Below are 16,362 nucleotides of genomic sequence, written 5' to 3' on the forward strand. Positions count from 1 at the left end.
AACAAAAAATTAGCTAAAAATAATTAAAATTTGTCTTATTTAATATTTACTAATTATTATAATAATTAATTAATACTAAATAAAACGAATTCTCGCTATTACTGTAAAAAGATTATCTAAAAAAATTTTTGATAAACAAAAGATCGAGTAAAATGTCAAAAGAGACAATTAATTTACCAAAAATGGAGTATGGAAAAGTAAAATTGGCAATGTGATGGGCAAATGGGGATTAGAGGGCATGAGAGGATTTTTTTTTTTGTATTTAAAGAGGTAAAATGTGATTTTTCATAGTATATTTTATACATGAGATAAAAAATATAAAAGAAAAATTAAATAATTAAATATTACATTTTTTTTCAAGGTATTTCTCAACCCGACAGGTCAAGGATTAATCCGTCGCGGATCTGAACTCTATTTAAAGATTTGTCGCTGGCCAATGAATTGATGCATGTACAAGGTGTAATTCAAACTTCCGGCACTTACTTAAACGGACGAGTGAGCTAACCACTCGACCAACGCAAGTTGATTAAATATCACACTTTATTCTCTCAGTTAAAAACAAAAATTAAAAGGAACTATTCCCGTCTTCTCGAAACTTTTTCAACTAACATGGCCGAAACTCTGAGAAAGGGTTTATGGTTTGGATTTGGCCCAATGTTCAAGTTATGTAAGGTCATTTTGGAGATTTTGACTCAACTATCTTAATGCAATGTTGAAGAGCTTCAAGCGAGTCCTTCTTGGATGCTTGCTAGAGAAGGTTGCATGTGCATTTTTTGCTTCCGCTTGTGGCGACTTCCTTTTATTTGGTTTTTGGGTGACCTTCAAGGCTACAAGTCTTCAACTCATTAAAATGACAAATAATTAAAAAGTATAGCACTGTCTTAAAGTCTTTAGAATTCCATTCAAGTATAAAAGAAGGTAGTAGAACACTAAAATTAATCAAAATAATTAAATTATAATAAATAATATATAAAATTATAAATAAAAATATAAAAAATTTATTTAAATCTTCTTATATATATAAGTTGTTTAACTAATCTTAAATTATTTTATTTTAATTTATATGTTGAAAATTTTAATCTTAATTTGGTGTTGAATAAAAGTTCAGTTGGGATTGGGTTGAAGCATATAAGGTCCATAGTGGAGTGTGGCACGCAAAGTGACTATGTGGTGCGACGGAGAGTACGTCATACGTTTTAAGAGGGCCTTCTTACTGGCAGTGAAGAGAGGGGCGATAGTGAAGAGAGGAGTGTGGCTGGTCATGGAGTTCGCGAAGGGGTTGATACCACGGTGAACATCATTGACGAGGCGGATCTGGGAGCAGCGCGGAAGTTAGCTGCTGGTGACGGAGGTGATAATGTCCACGCTGAGCTTGATGGCGTGGAGGTCAGGGAAGAGTGTGAAGCCCTTTATGCACCTGACGAGCAGAATCAAGCCGGAAAGGAGATTAGCGGAGATGCGGTGAATTGTTCGAACAAAACAACGGAGGGGAACATTCCACCAAGTGCAGTTAATGAGATCCACGCTAGTTTGGACGGGAGTAGTAAGCCGCATGTTGGCATATGTCTGATGAGGGGTAATGCATTGCATGATTCAGATTTAAAGGATGAGAATACAGTGGTGGAGGAAATTGGGTTGGAGGATGAAGGGGTTGTAAGGAACTTGGAAGATTCGGGAGTCTCAGAGTAAGATGCGGTGAAACTAATCAAAACGAGTACGGAGGAAGTTGGGATAAAGATATGGCTGAAAACATGGTTGCTTGGGATCTGGCAGTTGAATCAAAAGCTGTTTTATACGGCAATGATGAGGACATTATGGCTATTCTCCAAACTCAGAATGAAGTATTGGCACAAAAAAAAAGGCAAGCAAAATAGAAAGAGAAAGTAAGAAGGAGCCGCCCAAAAAACCGGAATAAGGTGTGTAATAAACTTTTTAAATGATTTTAGTTTGTGAAATGTAAGGGGTTTAGGAGGTGTTGAAAAGTGGAGAATAGTAAAAAATTTAAGCATAAAAATAATGTGAATATGTTAGGATTGATAGAGACAAAGAATGAGGTTATGACTAAGTTTGATATAGTGCAATTTTGAGGTAATGATGCGATGTGTTGGGAATTTGTGGGATCGGAAGGTGTTTTCGGAAGTTTTTTAATAATGTCGGATGATATGATGTTTAGGATGAGTACTTGTTACAAAGGGACTAGGGGGAATATGGTTGTGTATAGAAGGAGAATTGACAAACGATAATTTTCATTGTGCGGTTTGCTTGGTGTATGGTGCGCATACAAGAGAGGAGAAGCTTGCTGTGTAGGAAGAATTGAGTTTTTTATCGGGAATATACCAAGTTTCTATTTGCTACATGGGTGACTTCATTGAGGTTGTGCAGTTGGAAGAAAGGAAAGGCGCTAGTGTGTTAGCAGCAACAGCGGAAGACTTTAAAATATGGATACATGACATGGAACTAGTGGATATATAATTGAATGACCGTAAGTTTACGTAGTTCAGGGGTCAATCGTGCAGTCGATTTGATAGAATGTTGGTGAGTTTGGTTTTATTGTTATCATTTGGAGCACTTGGTTAGAAAGAAATGACAGAATCTTCAGGAGTTAATAAACAGGTGTTGCGAAAGTAGTCAACAGGTCGATTAGGAGTTACAAAGAGTGGAGTGATTTTGATCTTTTGGGTTGTTGATGGCATTGTTGAAGATGATTAGAATTTAGGTTTTTTATCTGTCTAGTACTTTTTCTTTAATGCTCCACCTTATTGTATTGAGCTTTTTATTTTAAAAAAATGTTAAAAATTTTATATGTATGTTATTATGTAAAATCTGTGTTTAAATTGTGTTTGATTTGATATATTTAGTTGAATTGTATAGGATTTTATTATAGTTGTATTAATTTATTTACAAAAATTTAAATTTAAAACTTAATAATATCTATGGATTTAAACAGAGACCCGTAATGAAAATGGAGCGGGGACGAGGAGCATTTTACTAAATAGGAACGGAGAGCGAAAAAGTGATCACCGTCTTCATAGATACCATTGCCATCTTTACTTGTAAATTAAGATTCTTCTGATTGTTGGTGATGGTGACTAAGGGGTGTGAAGATTAAAGATACATGAATTTCGACTATTGTTTTTCTTTCAAAACCACCACCATCTTTTTCTTCTCTGTTTTTAAATTGTGCTAAACCAATTGATGTTAAATAGTTGTTAGGTTAAATTATACAGTTGGTCCCTACACTTTTAATAAAATTGTAAATTGGTCCCTACACTTTAGAAGTTTATAATTAGGTCCCTAAAGATAATTAAAATTTACAATTTATTCTACATTGTTCAAAAAGTATTTGATTTAATAGAATATTATGAGCATATTCTCTATTTTAAACATGTGTGCTGCACATGTTTGACAATAAGGACAAATTTACAATTTTAATAAAAGTATGAGGACCAATAGTGTAATTTAATCATTTGAAAATGTCCAAAAACTCCATAGGCTATTTGAACCCACCCTGCCCTCCCAACTCTCACACTCTCACTTTCTCACTTTTCAAAACGACACCCCAACTCAACGCTCTCTGTCTCTCACCTCGGTTCACCGCGCCGTGCCAGATCCACTGTATTTGTGCTCACGAGTTGGGTCTCGTCTCCTTCTTCCATCTAGCCTCTCTCATCTGGTGACTTTTTCTTCTCTTCCAATCCTAATACTAAACACTGGTAAATGAAAGAGAACAATTCCAATCCCAAACATGCTCAAAGCGAATAATTCAATGTCTAAGAAGAAAATAGCAACAAATCAACATAAAAATAGCAACTCAATTTATCAGTGGATCCGGCGCGACGATGGAGGCGAGAGGCACGACGATGGTGAGCCGAGGTGAGAGACAGAGAGTGCCATTTTGAAAAATGAGAAAATGAGAATGAGAGAGCTGGGGAGGGGCGAGGTGAGTTTCAACAGCATAGAGAGTTTTTGGTCATTTTCAAATAGTTAAATTACACAGTTGGTCCTCATACTTTTACTAAAATTATAAATTGGTCCCTATTGTCAACCATGCGCAGCTCACATGTTTAAAATAGAGAATATGTTGAGAATATTCTGTTAAATCAAACACTTTTTGAACAATAAAGACTAAATTACAAATTTTAATTCTTTTTATGGACTTAATTATAAACTTTTAAAGTGTAAAGACTAATTTATAATTTTACCAAAAGTATAGAGACTAACAGTATAATTTAACCTAGTTGTTATGATTAGAAACTACAATATCACATTTCATTTTATCATTAAGAATTGATTAGTTACTATAAACATAGAAACTAAATTAAATGTTTACTATTGGTATAATGTCATGATAACTTCTATACCAAAAAAGTAGACCCTTATTAATATATGTAGACGTACATAGACATTTTTTTTTACATTGTTTTATCGTTAGTAAATCTTCTAAATATTAGGTAATGTAGTGTTTAACAAATTTTTGAAACATTTGTAACACAAATAATTTGTCAAAACATATTGTAGGAGAATTTTTTTTATTCGTAGTACAATCTTAAAAGCATATTGTGAATTTCCAGCTTTCTATTAAACTCTGTTTTGTGTGTGTGTGTAATAAAAACTCGACTCACATAACCAAAATAATAAAAAGAACTACTTACCTAAGCGGAAATCGAAAAGAATAAAATAAAATAAAGTTTAGTAATGGCTTAATGACAAATTTATACTCTCCGTGAATCCGTTAAAGCAATATACGTCAAAGCTTGATAGCTTTGAAAGCGGAAGAAGATAAGCTGAAAAGAAGGAAAACGGAAACCCACTGACTGAGTAGTATTAACGGCGGTGTGGCAGAGGTGGGTTTTTAATGTGGTGACGTGTCGTGTGGTGTCGACCACCAAAGCCTGTGATATAAATAACGACGCCATTCCGAGTTTTTGATTTTTCAGTCAAAATCAAAATAATACGGACGCTGCACACCTCTTTCTTAGGGCGGGAACCTGAAATTCTTTTTTTTTACTAACAACTCAACAAGTACACTGCACCAAAACCCAAAAACCGAAGAAACCTCCTCCTCCTCCTCCTCCTCCTCTTCTTCTTCTTCTTCTTCTTCATGCTCGTATTTTCTCTCGCTTTCCTAGGGTTTCGCTTTTGGTTTCAATTTCAATCTGCAGTGCTGACTAAGCAACAATGAGTTTTCGAAAGGGCGCTAAGGTTTGGGTCCAGGACAGGGTTGATGCTTGGATACCTGCCGAAGTTGTTGACTCCGGAGGCGGCGGCGGTGGCGGCGGAGTCAACAATAGTCGTATTCAGCTCGTGACCGACTCCGGCAAGAAGGTGAGAGTCACTCATTCATTATTCACGTGTTTGTTCGGTTCTGTTGCTAGTTTATTCGAGGTTTAGGTTTGCTTTAATTTTGTTAAAGTTTAGGTTTCAGAACATCTTAAATGTTAATTTTCAGTAGATTATGGACAAAGAAAAGAGAAATGATTATTTTCGTAACTTATTCTAGTGAGTCACTGATTTTTTTGTTGCTAGTTCAAAGTTGAACGGAGGTTCAGGGGTGTGTGTGTGGATTATTTGCTGTTGTTTTATTTTAGGTTTAGAAAAGCTAATGAAGTAATGATCTTGATTTTCAGTCGATTTTGGAGAAAGAATTGATTATTTTTTTTGAAAAAAAAAAAAAGCTATTATGTTGGATATTGGTGTGTTTATTGCTTGTGGTGGTGGTGGTGGTGCAGGTTTTTTCTACCCCTGATAAGCTGTTCCCGCGGGATGCGGATGAAGAAGAGCATGGTGGAGTTGAAGACATGACTAAGCTGGCTTACTTGAATGAGCCAGGAGTGTTGTACAATCTTCGGAGGAGATATGCGCTCAATGATATCTATGTGAGTGAGAGGGTTAAATTGAATGGAACTGATTATTTTCTGGATGTTCAAAATAATGAGTTTGGTTGAGAGCTTAGGCATTTGAAATTAGATAGAGAGTGTTTGGTAATATGAGTTTGACATTGGGATAGCTGCATTAGTTAAATATGTTTCTTACCCTATGAACCGAGGATATATCACGGCCTCATGGAACACCTACATGATAAGAGAACATGAGGATATGGCTTAAAATTGTATGACAGGACATGTATGTGGTAGAGCATAAAAAATTTAAAATTAATAACAAAGTTAACAAACAGGTATAAATCTTCAATTAAAGAGAGTAATAACGATTTAAAAGTTAGCAATATAACCGTAAGCATAATAAATTTCGTAAATCTAGTTTGGTGGTCGTGGATTCTTGAAGAATATATGACATGTTCTATGGCGTTGTACATATGGCTCGTTGTAGATAGACCACTTTTGAAGTCTTAGTTCTTTAAAATCTCTCTATGGATTATCAATGTAACTCATGTTTGGAATGCAACTTATGGCTTGGCATTGAGTTGCCTATCTGGATCAGTCACTTTCAAATGCCTAAGATAGTTTATCTTATGTAGTTTTGAATGCATTTTCCATTTTGGTGACTCCGCTAAATGGATTTGACTTAATTTTAATGCAGAGCTGTTGTTGCTAATATTAATTATTGATTATGAACATTTCCCCTCTATTGTGGCAGTGATTTAATGGTTTTCCCCCCTGATTCGTTTTTCTTTTACAGACTTATACAGGAAGCATTTTAATAGCTGTTAATCCCTTCACAAAGCTTCCTCATTTGTATGAAATCCATATGATGGAGCAGTATAAGGGAGCTCCATTCGGTGAGCTTAGCCCACATGTTTTTGCTGTTGCAGATTCTTCTTATAGGTTAGTACGCATCTAATGTGTTTATTTTTGGTTTCTTAATTTATTTTTTTAATTTATTTATTTTTGGTTGGTCATGATTTAGAGCAATGATGAGTGAAGGTAAAAGTCAATCTATCTTGGTAAGCGGTGAAAGTGGTGCTGGCAAAACTGAGACAACAAAATTAATCATGCAGTATCTTACCTTTGTTGGTGGACGTGCTGCTGGTGACGATAGAACAGTTGAACAACAAGTTCTGGAAGTAAGCTATTCTTGAGTTCAATCAATCATGAATTCAGTGGTTGGCCCGCTTTGAAGTTCCAATTATCATTTATGTGCCACTATGGGAAACTAATTTCACATTTTCATTGCTCAGTCAAATCCACTTTTAGAGGCATTTGGTAATGCAAGGACAGTCAGAAATGACAATTCAAGGTGAAGTTGGCTCTGCATTGTTTGCTTATTTATTTTACGTGACTACTTGCCCTTTACTATAGATTCCATGTCTAGATTTTTCTAGGTTATTTGTCTATAGTCATAGTTTAAGATAAGATGCAATAGCTGTTTTGCATAACTGTTCCCATCTTGTTATGGAGGAAAATGCTTAATTGTGGATGTTGTAATGTCATGTTTGTTCTTCCCCCTTCACTGGTCCAGACAACATTTGAATCTATTCAATGTATCCAGGACAGTGGAATTATATGGAAACAAACTGTATAATGTATTATATGGAAGTGTCAGTCCTTTTTGGGATATTAATTTGGAGTTATATTTAATGTGCTGTGGATGCTTAAAATTTCAAAAGGTGCAGAATGTAGCATAGAAAAAGGAAAGTTTTCTGGGATTTATAGCCTCTCATGCATATAAGAGATTTCTGATTTAGAAGCAATGAAGTTAACGGATGATAGTTGTTGAAGTTTGTGAGATCAAACAGAGACTTAAGTGGGTGAAAAGGCATCACTTAAATTCTTAGATTTAAAATTTGGAAGAGACTATATGGCCAAGAACTTGCCAGAAACATAAGGCCCGAATTATGTGGCAAAATTTGATAGGAACATCTTAAATTCTTTGACCACTCATGATTTCTATCCAATCACTCAAAATTTGCTGTGTGTGCCAATTCTATTTGGAAAAACTACATCATGGTTTGTGTAGCAGTGCTCAAGAAAAAGTTTTCATATGAGTAGATTTGATGCTCAATCTTGCAGTCTGTATGTTTTTTATGATTCCACTTTGGTGTATGTTATGCAAACTGTGACTACTGTGTTGCCTTTTCAAAAGCTCTTCATTTGAAACTATTACTGCCCAAAGCCTAATCTTGTTACGATCTTTTTTCGCTGCAGTCGTTTTGGGAAGTTTGTTGAAATTCAGTTTGATTCAAGTGGTAGAATATCTGGTGCTGCAATTAGAACATACTTATTGGAAAGATCACGAGTAGTGCAGATAACGAATCCAGAAAGAAATTATCACTGTTTTTATCAGTTGTGTGCATCTGAAATGGTATTCAATTTATTTTGCACCCATGATTTGATTTCTGTTTTGGGTCAGCATCGCAGTATAATGCGATATTTTGCATTGCATATGTGCAGGTTATGGTTTTCATAATTTCATGATCACTCAAAGTATTAATTTTTAATACTTTATAATTGGGGTGCCTCATTTTAGGATGCAGAAAAGTATAAGTTGGGACATCCAAGCCACTTCCACTATTTAAACCAAAGTAAAATCTATGAACTTGATGGTGTAAGCAATGCTGAAGAATATGTGAAGACGAGGAGGTCAATGGATATTGTTGGCATAAGTCATGAGGACCAGGTATGATAATGTTTACATTAGTGTAACTCACTTTATTAGATAATTTTACATATAGGCTCCCCTTTAATTATAAGTACCCCTCTACCTATTCTCAGGAAGCCATATTTCGTGTCTTAGCTGCAATTTTACATTTGGGGAATATTGAATTTTCTCCTGGAAAAGAGCATGACTCGTCAGTAGTAAAGGATGAGAAATCAAGATTCCATATGCAGATGGCTGCTGAACTCTTCATGTATGCAATTACATTATCTTTGAAATGTTATGTTCTTAATATGAATTATAAGTTGGCTGAAATTTCAATTTTCTCGCTATGCATTTATTTAAAATATACTTCACACAAATATATGGTGAAGACGAACTGACAAAACCATGCAATAAAGCATGTAATGCTCTGTACTGGTTTTCTTATTTTATTTTTTTATGAATGACAAAGTAGAAATGGATATTTATATACAATTAAAATTTGGCCGGGGTAAGAGGAAATAATATAACTTCTACATACAACAATTTCTAAGAAGTAAGGTTGTAAACCAACTTCCGTTTTGAAAACAAGTATGAACATGTGAATATAGTTGTTCACAGGTCAGGGCTAAAGCATTATATATCAGAGTAAGAGCCTTAGCAGGTTATATTTGGTTGGGTATATCACTTTATCTGTGAACAGATGTTGCCTATTATTCTTTTTTGTATTGCAGAATTAGAAATGATAAAAATACTAAATGAGTTGGACTATTAGTCATTTATACTTTAAGATTTGCTCATCAATGGAAGTTTCTTTCCTTTGCCAATATTAAAGACTTAATTTTCACTCTAGATGTGATGTAGAGCTACTACTAGCAACATTATGTACTCGGTCAATACAAACTCGAGAGGGAAATATAATTAAAGCTCTTGATTGTAATGCTGCTGTTGCTGGACGGGATGCTTTGGCAAAAACGGTTTATGCTCGTTTATTTGATTGGTATGCTTATGATCAATTCAGAATCAACATGTTTATCTTCTTATTATGCACTGTTTAAGGTGTCACTATTTGTTGATCTTGTTGTTCTGCCAGGCTTGTTGATAAGATCAATAGGTCTGTTGGTCAGGATACAAATTCTCAGATTCAAATTGGAGTTCTCGATATCTATGGCTTTGAGTGCTTCAAGGATAATAGGTAAGTTGTTGATTAATGTCTCTTGGATTTTAATCTTTTCCTTCTTTAGTGTTTCAGTCAGTGTGCATAGTTTGCTTTAATATCCTATGTGGATTTTTTTTATCTTGTTATTCCCTTTGTTGGTTTTTTATTTGTTTGCTTCTGTTGTCTATTTAAATTGGTCCTTTTTCCACTATGATTGTTTTGCTCAATCCATTGTGCTCTCTTCCGACAGTTTTGAGCAATTCTGCATCAATTTTGCAAATGAAAAGCTTCAGCAACATTTTAATGAGGTATACATGTGTTATTGTACATTACATTCACTAAGTTCATGCATTGATCTCTCTATATGGTCTTGTTGATGTTTTTTCTTCATTTTTTTTTTCTTGTAACATCTATCTTGCGACTTGTTTCAGCATGTATTCAAGATGGAGCAGGAAGAGTATGGTAGAGAAGAAATAAACTGGAGTTACATTGAATTCGTGGACAACCAAGATGTGTTGGATCTAATTGAAAAGGTTTTTGGTTAATCGTTATTGCTTTTCAGGTGGAAATTTTCCAAATTTTATGATAGGATAGGACCAAGTTTATAAGATTTGTCAATACTATTTTTATTGTATTTTGATGGTAGTAAGTAGTTCTAAACACAAGCAAAATTTTAACAATTAAAAGCAAATTGTAATAAAAAAATATTTTGATAAGTTTTAAAATGAAATTATTAATATTATAATTGTTTCTTATTTATTGTAAATTATAATTATTTTAAGGATAAAAGACAAATAGGTTTTTGACCAGAATTAATGACTTATAAATCTCTGACCAATGGAAATGCAAGTCCGATGAGATGCATAGGTCCCTCCATTAGTCAATAGGGCATGTGTCTCACATTTTCAATGGTCAAGGACTTATGACTAATTAATTTTAGTTAGGGATTTGAGTGTCCCCTCCAAAAATGGCCAAGGACCTGTTTATCTTTTATTCTTATTTTAAAATTTCAGGATTCTTAAATGCTTTCAATTATAAAATATGTTGAAGATACATATTCTTTAGTATCTAATTTTATGGTTTTAATATATTTTTTTTTTATGTAATAAAGTATAAAAAACTAACCAACACATGATACTCTCTTGTACATTTAGATATTGTTTTGGTTGTATATCATTACATGGTAACAAAAAGATATAGTAAAATAGTAACTTCTATTTATTAGCACTTGTGGAAAAGATGGTTGTATTTCACATCTTTCTTATAGAAGTCACTATAGGATAGAAGATCAGAGAGAGTATAAGCCAGTATTTTGAGGTAATTGGAGATCAAGAAAAACTGTAGGAAAAAACAAATTTTTTTTGATAAATAATATATATTAATAACACTTTATTTATCAAGATAGAAAAGAAGGAAGTCCTCGCACAGTAAAATGAATTAGGCTTGAATCCTACTTCTATCCATAATTTTAACGTTTTAGGTGATACAAACAAACTCGATATATTTTAATGTTTTATAGCTCAATGTCTAATCTGGATTTCACCTTGTGCATATATGTCTGTAATTTTGGTTTACTGAGGTCTTATCATTGCATTCTTTTGCAGAAACCCATTGGTATCATTGCTCTATTGGATGAAGCCTGGTACAGTTTTGGTTCTTTAGTTTGAATTTTGGTGTATATTGGTATATTTCAGTTCCAAATTTAACGGGTGCTGAATTTCTTCTCCTTGCAGCATGTTCCCAAAATCTACATATGAAACATTCTCAACCAAGTTGTTTAACCATTTCCAGTCTCACCCGAGATTGGAAAAGGAGAAGTTTTCACAAACTGATTTCAGTATTTCTCATTATGCTGGAAAGGTGACTCTGTATTTTTGTACATCCTCTAGTTTTGGACGAAAATTCTTGTAATGTAACATTACTAATTTTAGAGAGATCATCTGCTTCATTTATGTAGGTTACATATCACACAGATTCCTTCTTAGACAAAAATCGTGATTATGTTGTAGTAGAACACTGTAATCTATTATCTTCTTCGAAATGCCCCTTTGTGTCTGGTCTTTTTCCTTTGCTACCAGAGGAATCTTCAAGATCATCTTACAAGTTTTCATCTGTGGCATCCAGATTTAAGGTGTGCAGATTTGATTCCTTTTCTCATTTTACTTACTAATTTGGAGATCCATTTTTGGGACAAAATTATATGGAGATCAAGGTTTTTTCAACATCAATTTTCATATGGCTGATTTTACTTACCTTTCCTTTTTTGTTTTGGGGGTGTCTTCTGTGCATGTTTGGTGGATTGTGAGCTCAGCAACAACTCCAAGCTCTTATGGAGACCCTTAAATCAACAGAGCCTCATTACATACGATGCGTGAAGCCAAATTCTTTGAACCGACCACAAAAGTTTGAGAATTCCAGTGTCATACACCAATTGCGATGTGGGGTGAGTAGATTATGTGAGAAGAAATCTATGGAAGCTCTCGGAATAGATGACATGGGGGATAATTTAGTGGTTAGAGGCAGGGAAACCAAAGATAGCAATAGACAAAACTCATTAAGATGCATTTGGTTGTAAATGACCTTGGCATAACCATAGTTTAGCGCAATCACATTTAATCTTTCCTCTTCCCGGTTTCTGTCAGAAAAAGCTTTGTTTTTGTGTCTTTGTTGGTTTGTCACTGATTTATCTTCCAAAGAATTGAAAAGATAAAGCTCTAACCCAAGTCGATGATGAAGTTTTGATTCACATTTTCATGCAAATATGGTGGGTATTGTTCGCATGTTGTCTTCTAGGTTTACAAGCTGTAGCTTCTCATTCATTGAACAGTGTTTTGACATATATGATACATCTCTTTCATTAAGGGTGTCCTTGAGGCTGTTCGTATAAGCCTAGCTGGTTACCCCACCCGAAGGACTTATTCAGAGTTTGTGGATCGCTTTGGCTTAATAGGCCCTGAATTAATGGACGGGAGGTGAGTTTACTAAATGTGATTTTTTGTGGTTATCCATTAAGGGCTACATCTTCAATTCATATTATATATTTTTGTCCAATTCATGGTTTTGGTTACGTCCAAATTCAAATTGCTAACAAGTGTGAATCTATGGTGAATAGTTTGACTGAAGCCAACACTTCTTACCCTATTCAAAGTTCATTTGCATTTATGTTGCTTAATGACAAACTTATCAAATCATGTAGCTTTAACTGTGCTATATTGGTAGTTAGTAATTTTTGTTGAAGGATTTAATCCTACAACCTTTGATTCCCGTATACTAGGTTTTATGGATAAGAAGTGGACACCTTAAAACCATTTTAATGATAGTTGTTAGTGATTCTCAGGTTTAGTCCTAGTTTGCTGGTTTTGCATGGCTAGCTATTGATTTGGATAAAACCAAGTTCTAAATGCTGGGCTAGAAAATGTGCTTTATGCCTGGTAATCTGGTCACATAGCTAATTTGTTCTGGTTTGGTGATGTGATCTTTTTGATGGTATTAATTAGCAGCACCATAAATGAACGAATTGTAAAAGCAAGTTGGTTCTACCTCTGCAGTGTGCGCTTAACTGTATATTTTCTTATCATCATTTGTTAAGGAAAAGTTGTGGCTATTGAACAATTTATTCTTTTCTGGCTATCAATATGTGCTTCTCATTTAATTTTCGTTTTCAAAAAAAAATTAAATATTTTCACTTCTCATCAGTTTTTATGTGCTGCTTTTGTTAATAGTTATGATGATAAAGTTGCAACCGAGAGAATTCTGAAGAAGCTCAAGCTTGATAACTTTCAGGTATGCTTCTATTACATCCCAATTTCTGGGAATATCACTGACCAACAAGGGATACACACTTCTAAGCTGGGAAACTTCATAATCCCATGTCGTACTCAATATTATAATAAATTATGCATTATGTAAGTTAATCATCATCCATAGCTTTTGATGGCAGATGGCGGCTCATGGCAGAAGGGTAAACCGCCATGAGGTTATAAAGGATGGTGTTGCGGCAAATGGCGGATACATTAAAAAAATGCTAAAATAATGTACAAACATATAAGTGAAACTACTAAAAGATAAATAAAAAATTATTTCTAAACTACTAACTACTGATAATTTATCAATAATAATATGAAACTGTTTATCCATATTATAACAATCAATATTAAAGATTAAAACTAATTGAGGGGTGAGAATAGAAAAAAGGGGGATTAGAATGGAAAAACAAAAACTTGAGGGTTCAAATTATAAAGAAAAAAGGAAGCAGTTAGAGAAGCAGATTCACCAGCAAAGTTCAATGTCGTCGTCTTCCTCTGCAGGTCATGGCGCCATCGTTAATGTTCCGTGCATCTGTTGTGTTATGGCGCTTTGTTGTTGTGGTCTTCTAGAACGGTGGCAATGCTATTGGCGGTGATGCTGTCAGCATTGCAAGTCTTCATCTTACTCAAGCAGCAGACAGGGAGAGTGAACCAGAGTAGAGAGGGCATGAAGAGGCAGAATACGAGAGCCAGAGAAGGTTTGTTTTTGTAAATTTTAGGTTTAGGGTTATTAAAATGACCAAAAGATCCTTAAAGTTTTTAAAAACAATATTGCAAAAGTACCGCCATTGCCGCCATACCAGTATTGGACCACCATGGCGCCACCGCCATGTGGCCGCCGTTTGCCTAGCACCATTTCTGCAATGCCGCACGTTTAAGATGGCGGTTAGCCCAAAACTGCCACGCCATAATGCCATGGTACCGCCATGGCCGCAATGTAAAAACAATCGTCATTATATAACTACCCGAGATAAAATCTCCCTAATAATCCTTGAGTATCACTATAATGCAAGTATACTTTGTACAAATACTAACATGTATTTCTATGTAATTGATATGTTAATGAATTAAATTCTTTGATTGCTATGCTGGATACCGTGTAAGGATGACATAAGTGGAGATAATAATGATTATGATTATGTTTGTCAATTATGCCTTCCTTAAATAATCTAGCAGACCCTGTCTCTTTTGTTTTTCTTTGTTTGTCATCATCAACTTCTTCTCTCTCCTTGTAACATAGGTTCCAGCCATTCATTTACCATGTATTTGCTGTTGTTCAATAACAAAATTGAGATTTACTAATCTAGTTAATTTATATTGGTTATATTTGTTTCTTCTTCTTCAGTTGGGTAGGACCAAAGTATTTCTCAGGGCTGGTCAAATTGGTATTTTAGACTCCAGACGAGCTGAGGTTCTGGACAATGCTGCAAAATGTATTCAGCGGCGACTGAGGACATTTATTTTACACAGGGATTTCATCTCACTCAGAGCTGCTGCAATTTCTATTCAGTCATGCTGCAGGGGTTAGTTTTTTCTTTATTGCTACTGCATGAACCACTTCTTGCTGCTCCCGGAAGAAGTTGTCTTTCTATGGTTAACTGTTGTTACAACTGATAGATAGTGAAATTTTGTGGAAAGTACTTAATTTGGGATTTAATGTTAAATGGATATAGGATGGGTTAAACTATTCTAATTTCTATATTATCGAGTTCAGTTATATTTCTATCCTTAACTGGTATCTTGGTGCCAGACAACACATGATGGATTTGTGCTCTCTTGGTTGGCAGTCTTCTAAGATCTGTCATGTTCCATATAGGAACCCCTACTTTTGTATTTACGTCAATGTGGTGGTCTTCTGTTTTATCTGTTTTTTTGTAAATGTAGGGTGCATTGCACGAAAGATTTACGTTGCTAAAAGGGAGACCGCTGCAGCTATCTCTATTCAGAAATACATCCGTATGTGTCTAAAGAGGTGTGCTTACTTAGAACTATATTCATCTACTGTCATCATTCAGTCACATGTCCGTGGTTTTACAACTCGCAAAAGATTCTTGCATGGAAAGGAGCATAGAGCTGCTACTGTTATTCAGGTAATTTTACCAAGGGGATTTATTTGTGGTAGGACTTTTGCAATGGCCTTTTTCTTGGTCTTAATATAGTCCAGTTAAATTTGCATTTATCATCCTAGTTATCAGATGTTACTTATTCCTGTTTTTGTGTTAGGAATTTTTAATTTATTGATTTTATCAAACAGCAGTATTATAGCTGATGTTAAAAGTTCCAATCTTCTAGTACGCATGTTTTTATGACATGAGGCATGACAATGCATTAATTACTTAAATTGTTGCTACATTTACTTTCTGTTGCTGTTGTTTGTGTGTAGTTGTTACTCAGGCATGATGGAATCTGTTGTATTATTTTATTGAACATTTAACTTGAATATCACAGGCATATTGGAGGATGGCCAAGGTTAGGTCAACTTTCCGACGTCGTCAAGCTTCAATTGTGGCAATACAATGCCTTTGGCGGCGTAAACAAGCTAAAAGAGAGCTTCGGAGACTTAAGCAAGTAAGTGATTTCCTTTATTAGACTGGGGAGATCCAATTTAGCAGTTGTTGTTAACTAAACTGTTTTCTGATTCATCTTTCTCAGGAGGCTAATGAGGCTGGTGCTCTCCGTTTAGCTAAGAGTAAACTTGAGAAGCAATTGGACGAGCTGACATGGCGTTTGCATCTTGAAAAGAAAATAAGGGTACCTTTTCCCCGTCATAAAGACACTTTTTATAGGTTTTATGCTGGAAATGTTTAATCCTTCTATGCGCCCTCGTACAAAGTTTGTGTAAGTCACGTGTTTTTGAGAAAG

General features: G+C 34.7%; 1 protein-coding gene across 2 annotated transcripts in view; it reads left to right on the forward strand.

The window, feature by feature from the left end:
- LOC107605482 (myosin-15) overlaps positions 4,773–16,362 on the forward strand; it is an 18,673-nt gene continuing 7,083 nt past the window's right edge. Inside the window, exons 1-22 of one of the 2 annotated variants that reach the window (XM_016307373.2) lie at positions 4,773–5,325; positions 5,730–5,876; positions 6,637–6,782; positions 6,865–7,021; positions 7,136–7,194; positions 8,103–8,259; positions 8,425–8,574; positions 8,670–8,806; positions 9,389–9,535; positions 9,629–9,730; positions 9,945–10,002; positions 10,126–10,227; positions 11,299–11,336; positions 11,428–11,554; positions 11,652–11,825; positions 12,006–12,137; positions 12,557–12,666; positions 13,417–13,477; positions 14,846–15,023; positions 15,385–15,590; positions 15,949–16,068; positions 16,153–16,251. In XM_016307373.2, coding sequence (XP_016162859.1) covers positions 5,179–5,325; positions 5,730–5,876; positions 6,637–6,782; positions 6,865–7,021; positions 7,136–7,194; positions 8,103–8,259; positions 8,425–8,574; positions 8,670–8,806; positions 9,389–9,535; positions 9,629–9,730; positions 9,945–10,002; positions 10,126–10,227; positions 11,299–11,336; positions 11,428–11,554; positions 11,652–11,825; positions 12,006–12,137; positions 12,557–12,666; positions 13,417–13,477; positions 14,846–15,023; positions 15,385–15,590; positions 15,949–16,068; positions 16,153–16,251 — 2,754 coding nt within the window. In that variant the 5' untranslated portion in view covers positions 4,773–5,178. The remainder of the gene's footprint in view (positions 5,326–5,729; positions 5,877–6,636; positions 6,783–6,864; positions 7,022–7,135; positions 7,195–8,102; positions 8,260–8,424; positions 8,575–8,669; positions 8,807–9,388; positions 9,536–9,628; positions 9,731–9,944; positions 10,003–10,125; positions 10,228–11,298; positions 11,337–11,427; positions 11,555–11,651; positions 11,826–12,005; positions 12,138–12,556; positions 12,667–13,416; positions 13,478–14,845; positions 15,024–15,384; positions 15,591–15,948; positions 16,069–16,152; positions 16,252–16,362) is intronic. The other variant, XM_016307372.2, reaches the window with a different exon arrangement.

Source organism: Arachis ipaensis, chromosome B06, assembly GCF_000816755.2.
Source record: "Arachis ipaensis cultivar K30076 chromosome B06, Araip1.1, whole genome shotgun sequence".
Taxonomy (NCBI): Eukaryota; Viridiplantae; Streptophyta; class Magnoliopsida; order Fabales; family Fabaceae; genus Arachis; species Arachis ipaensis.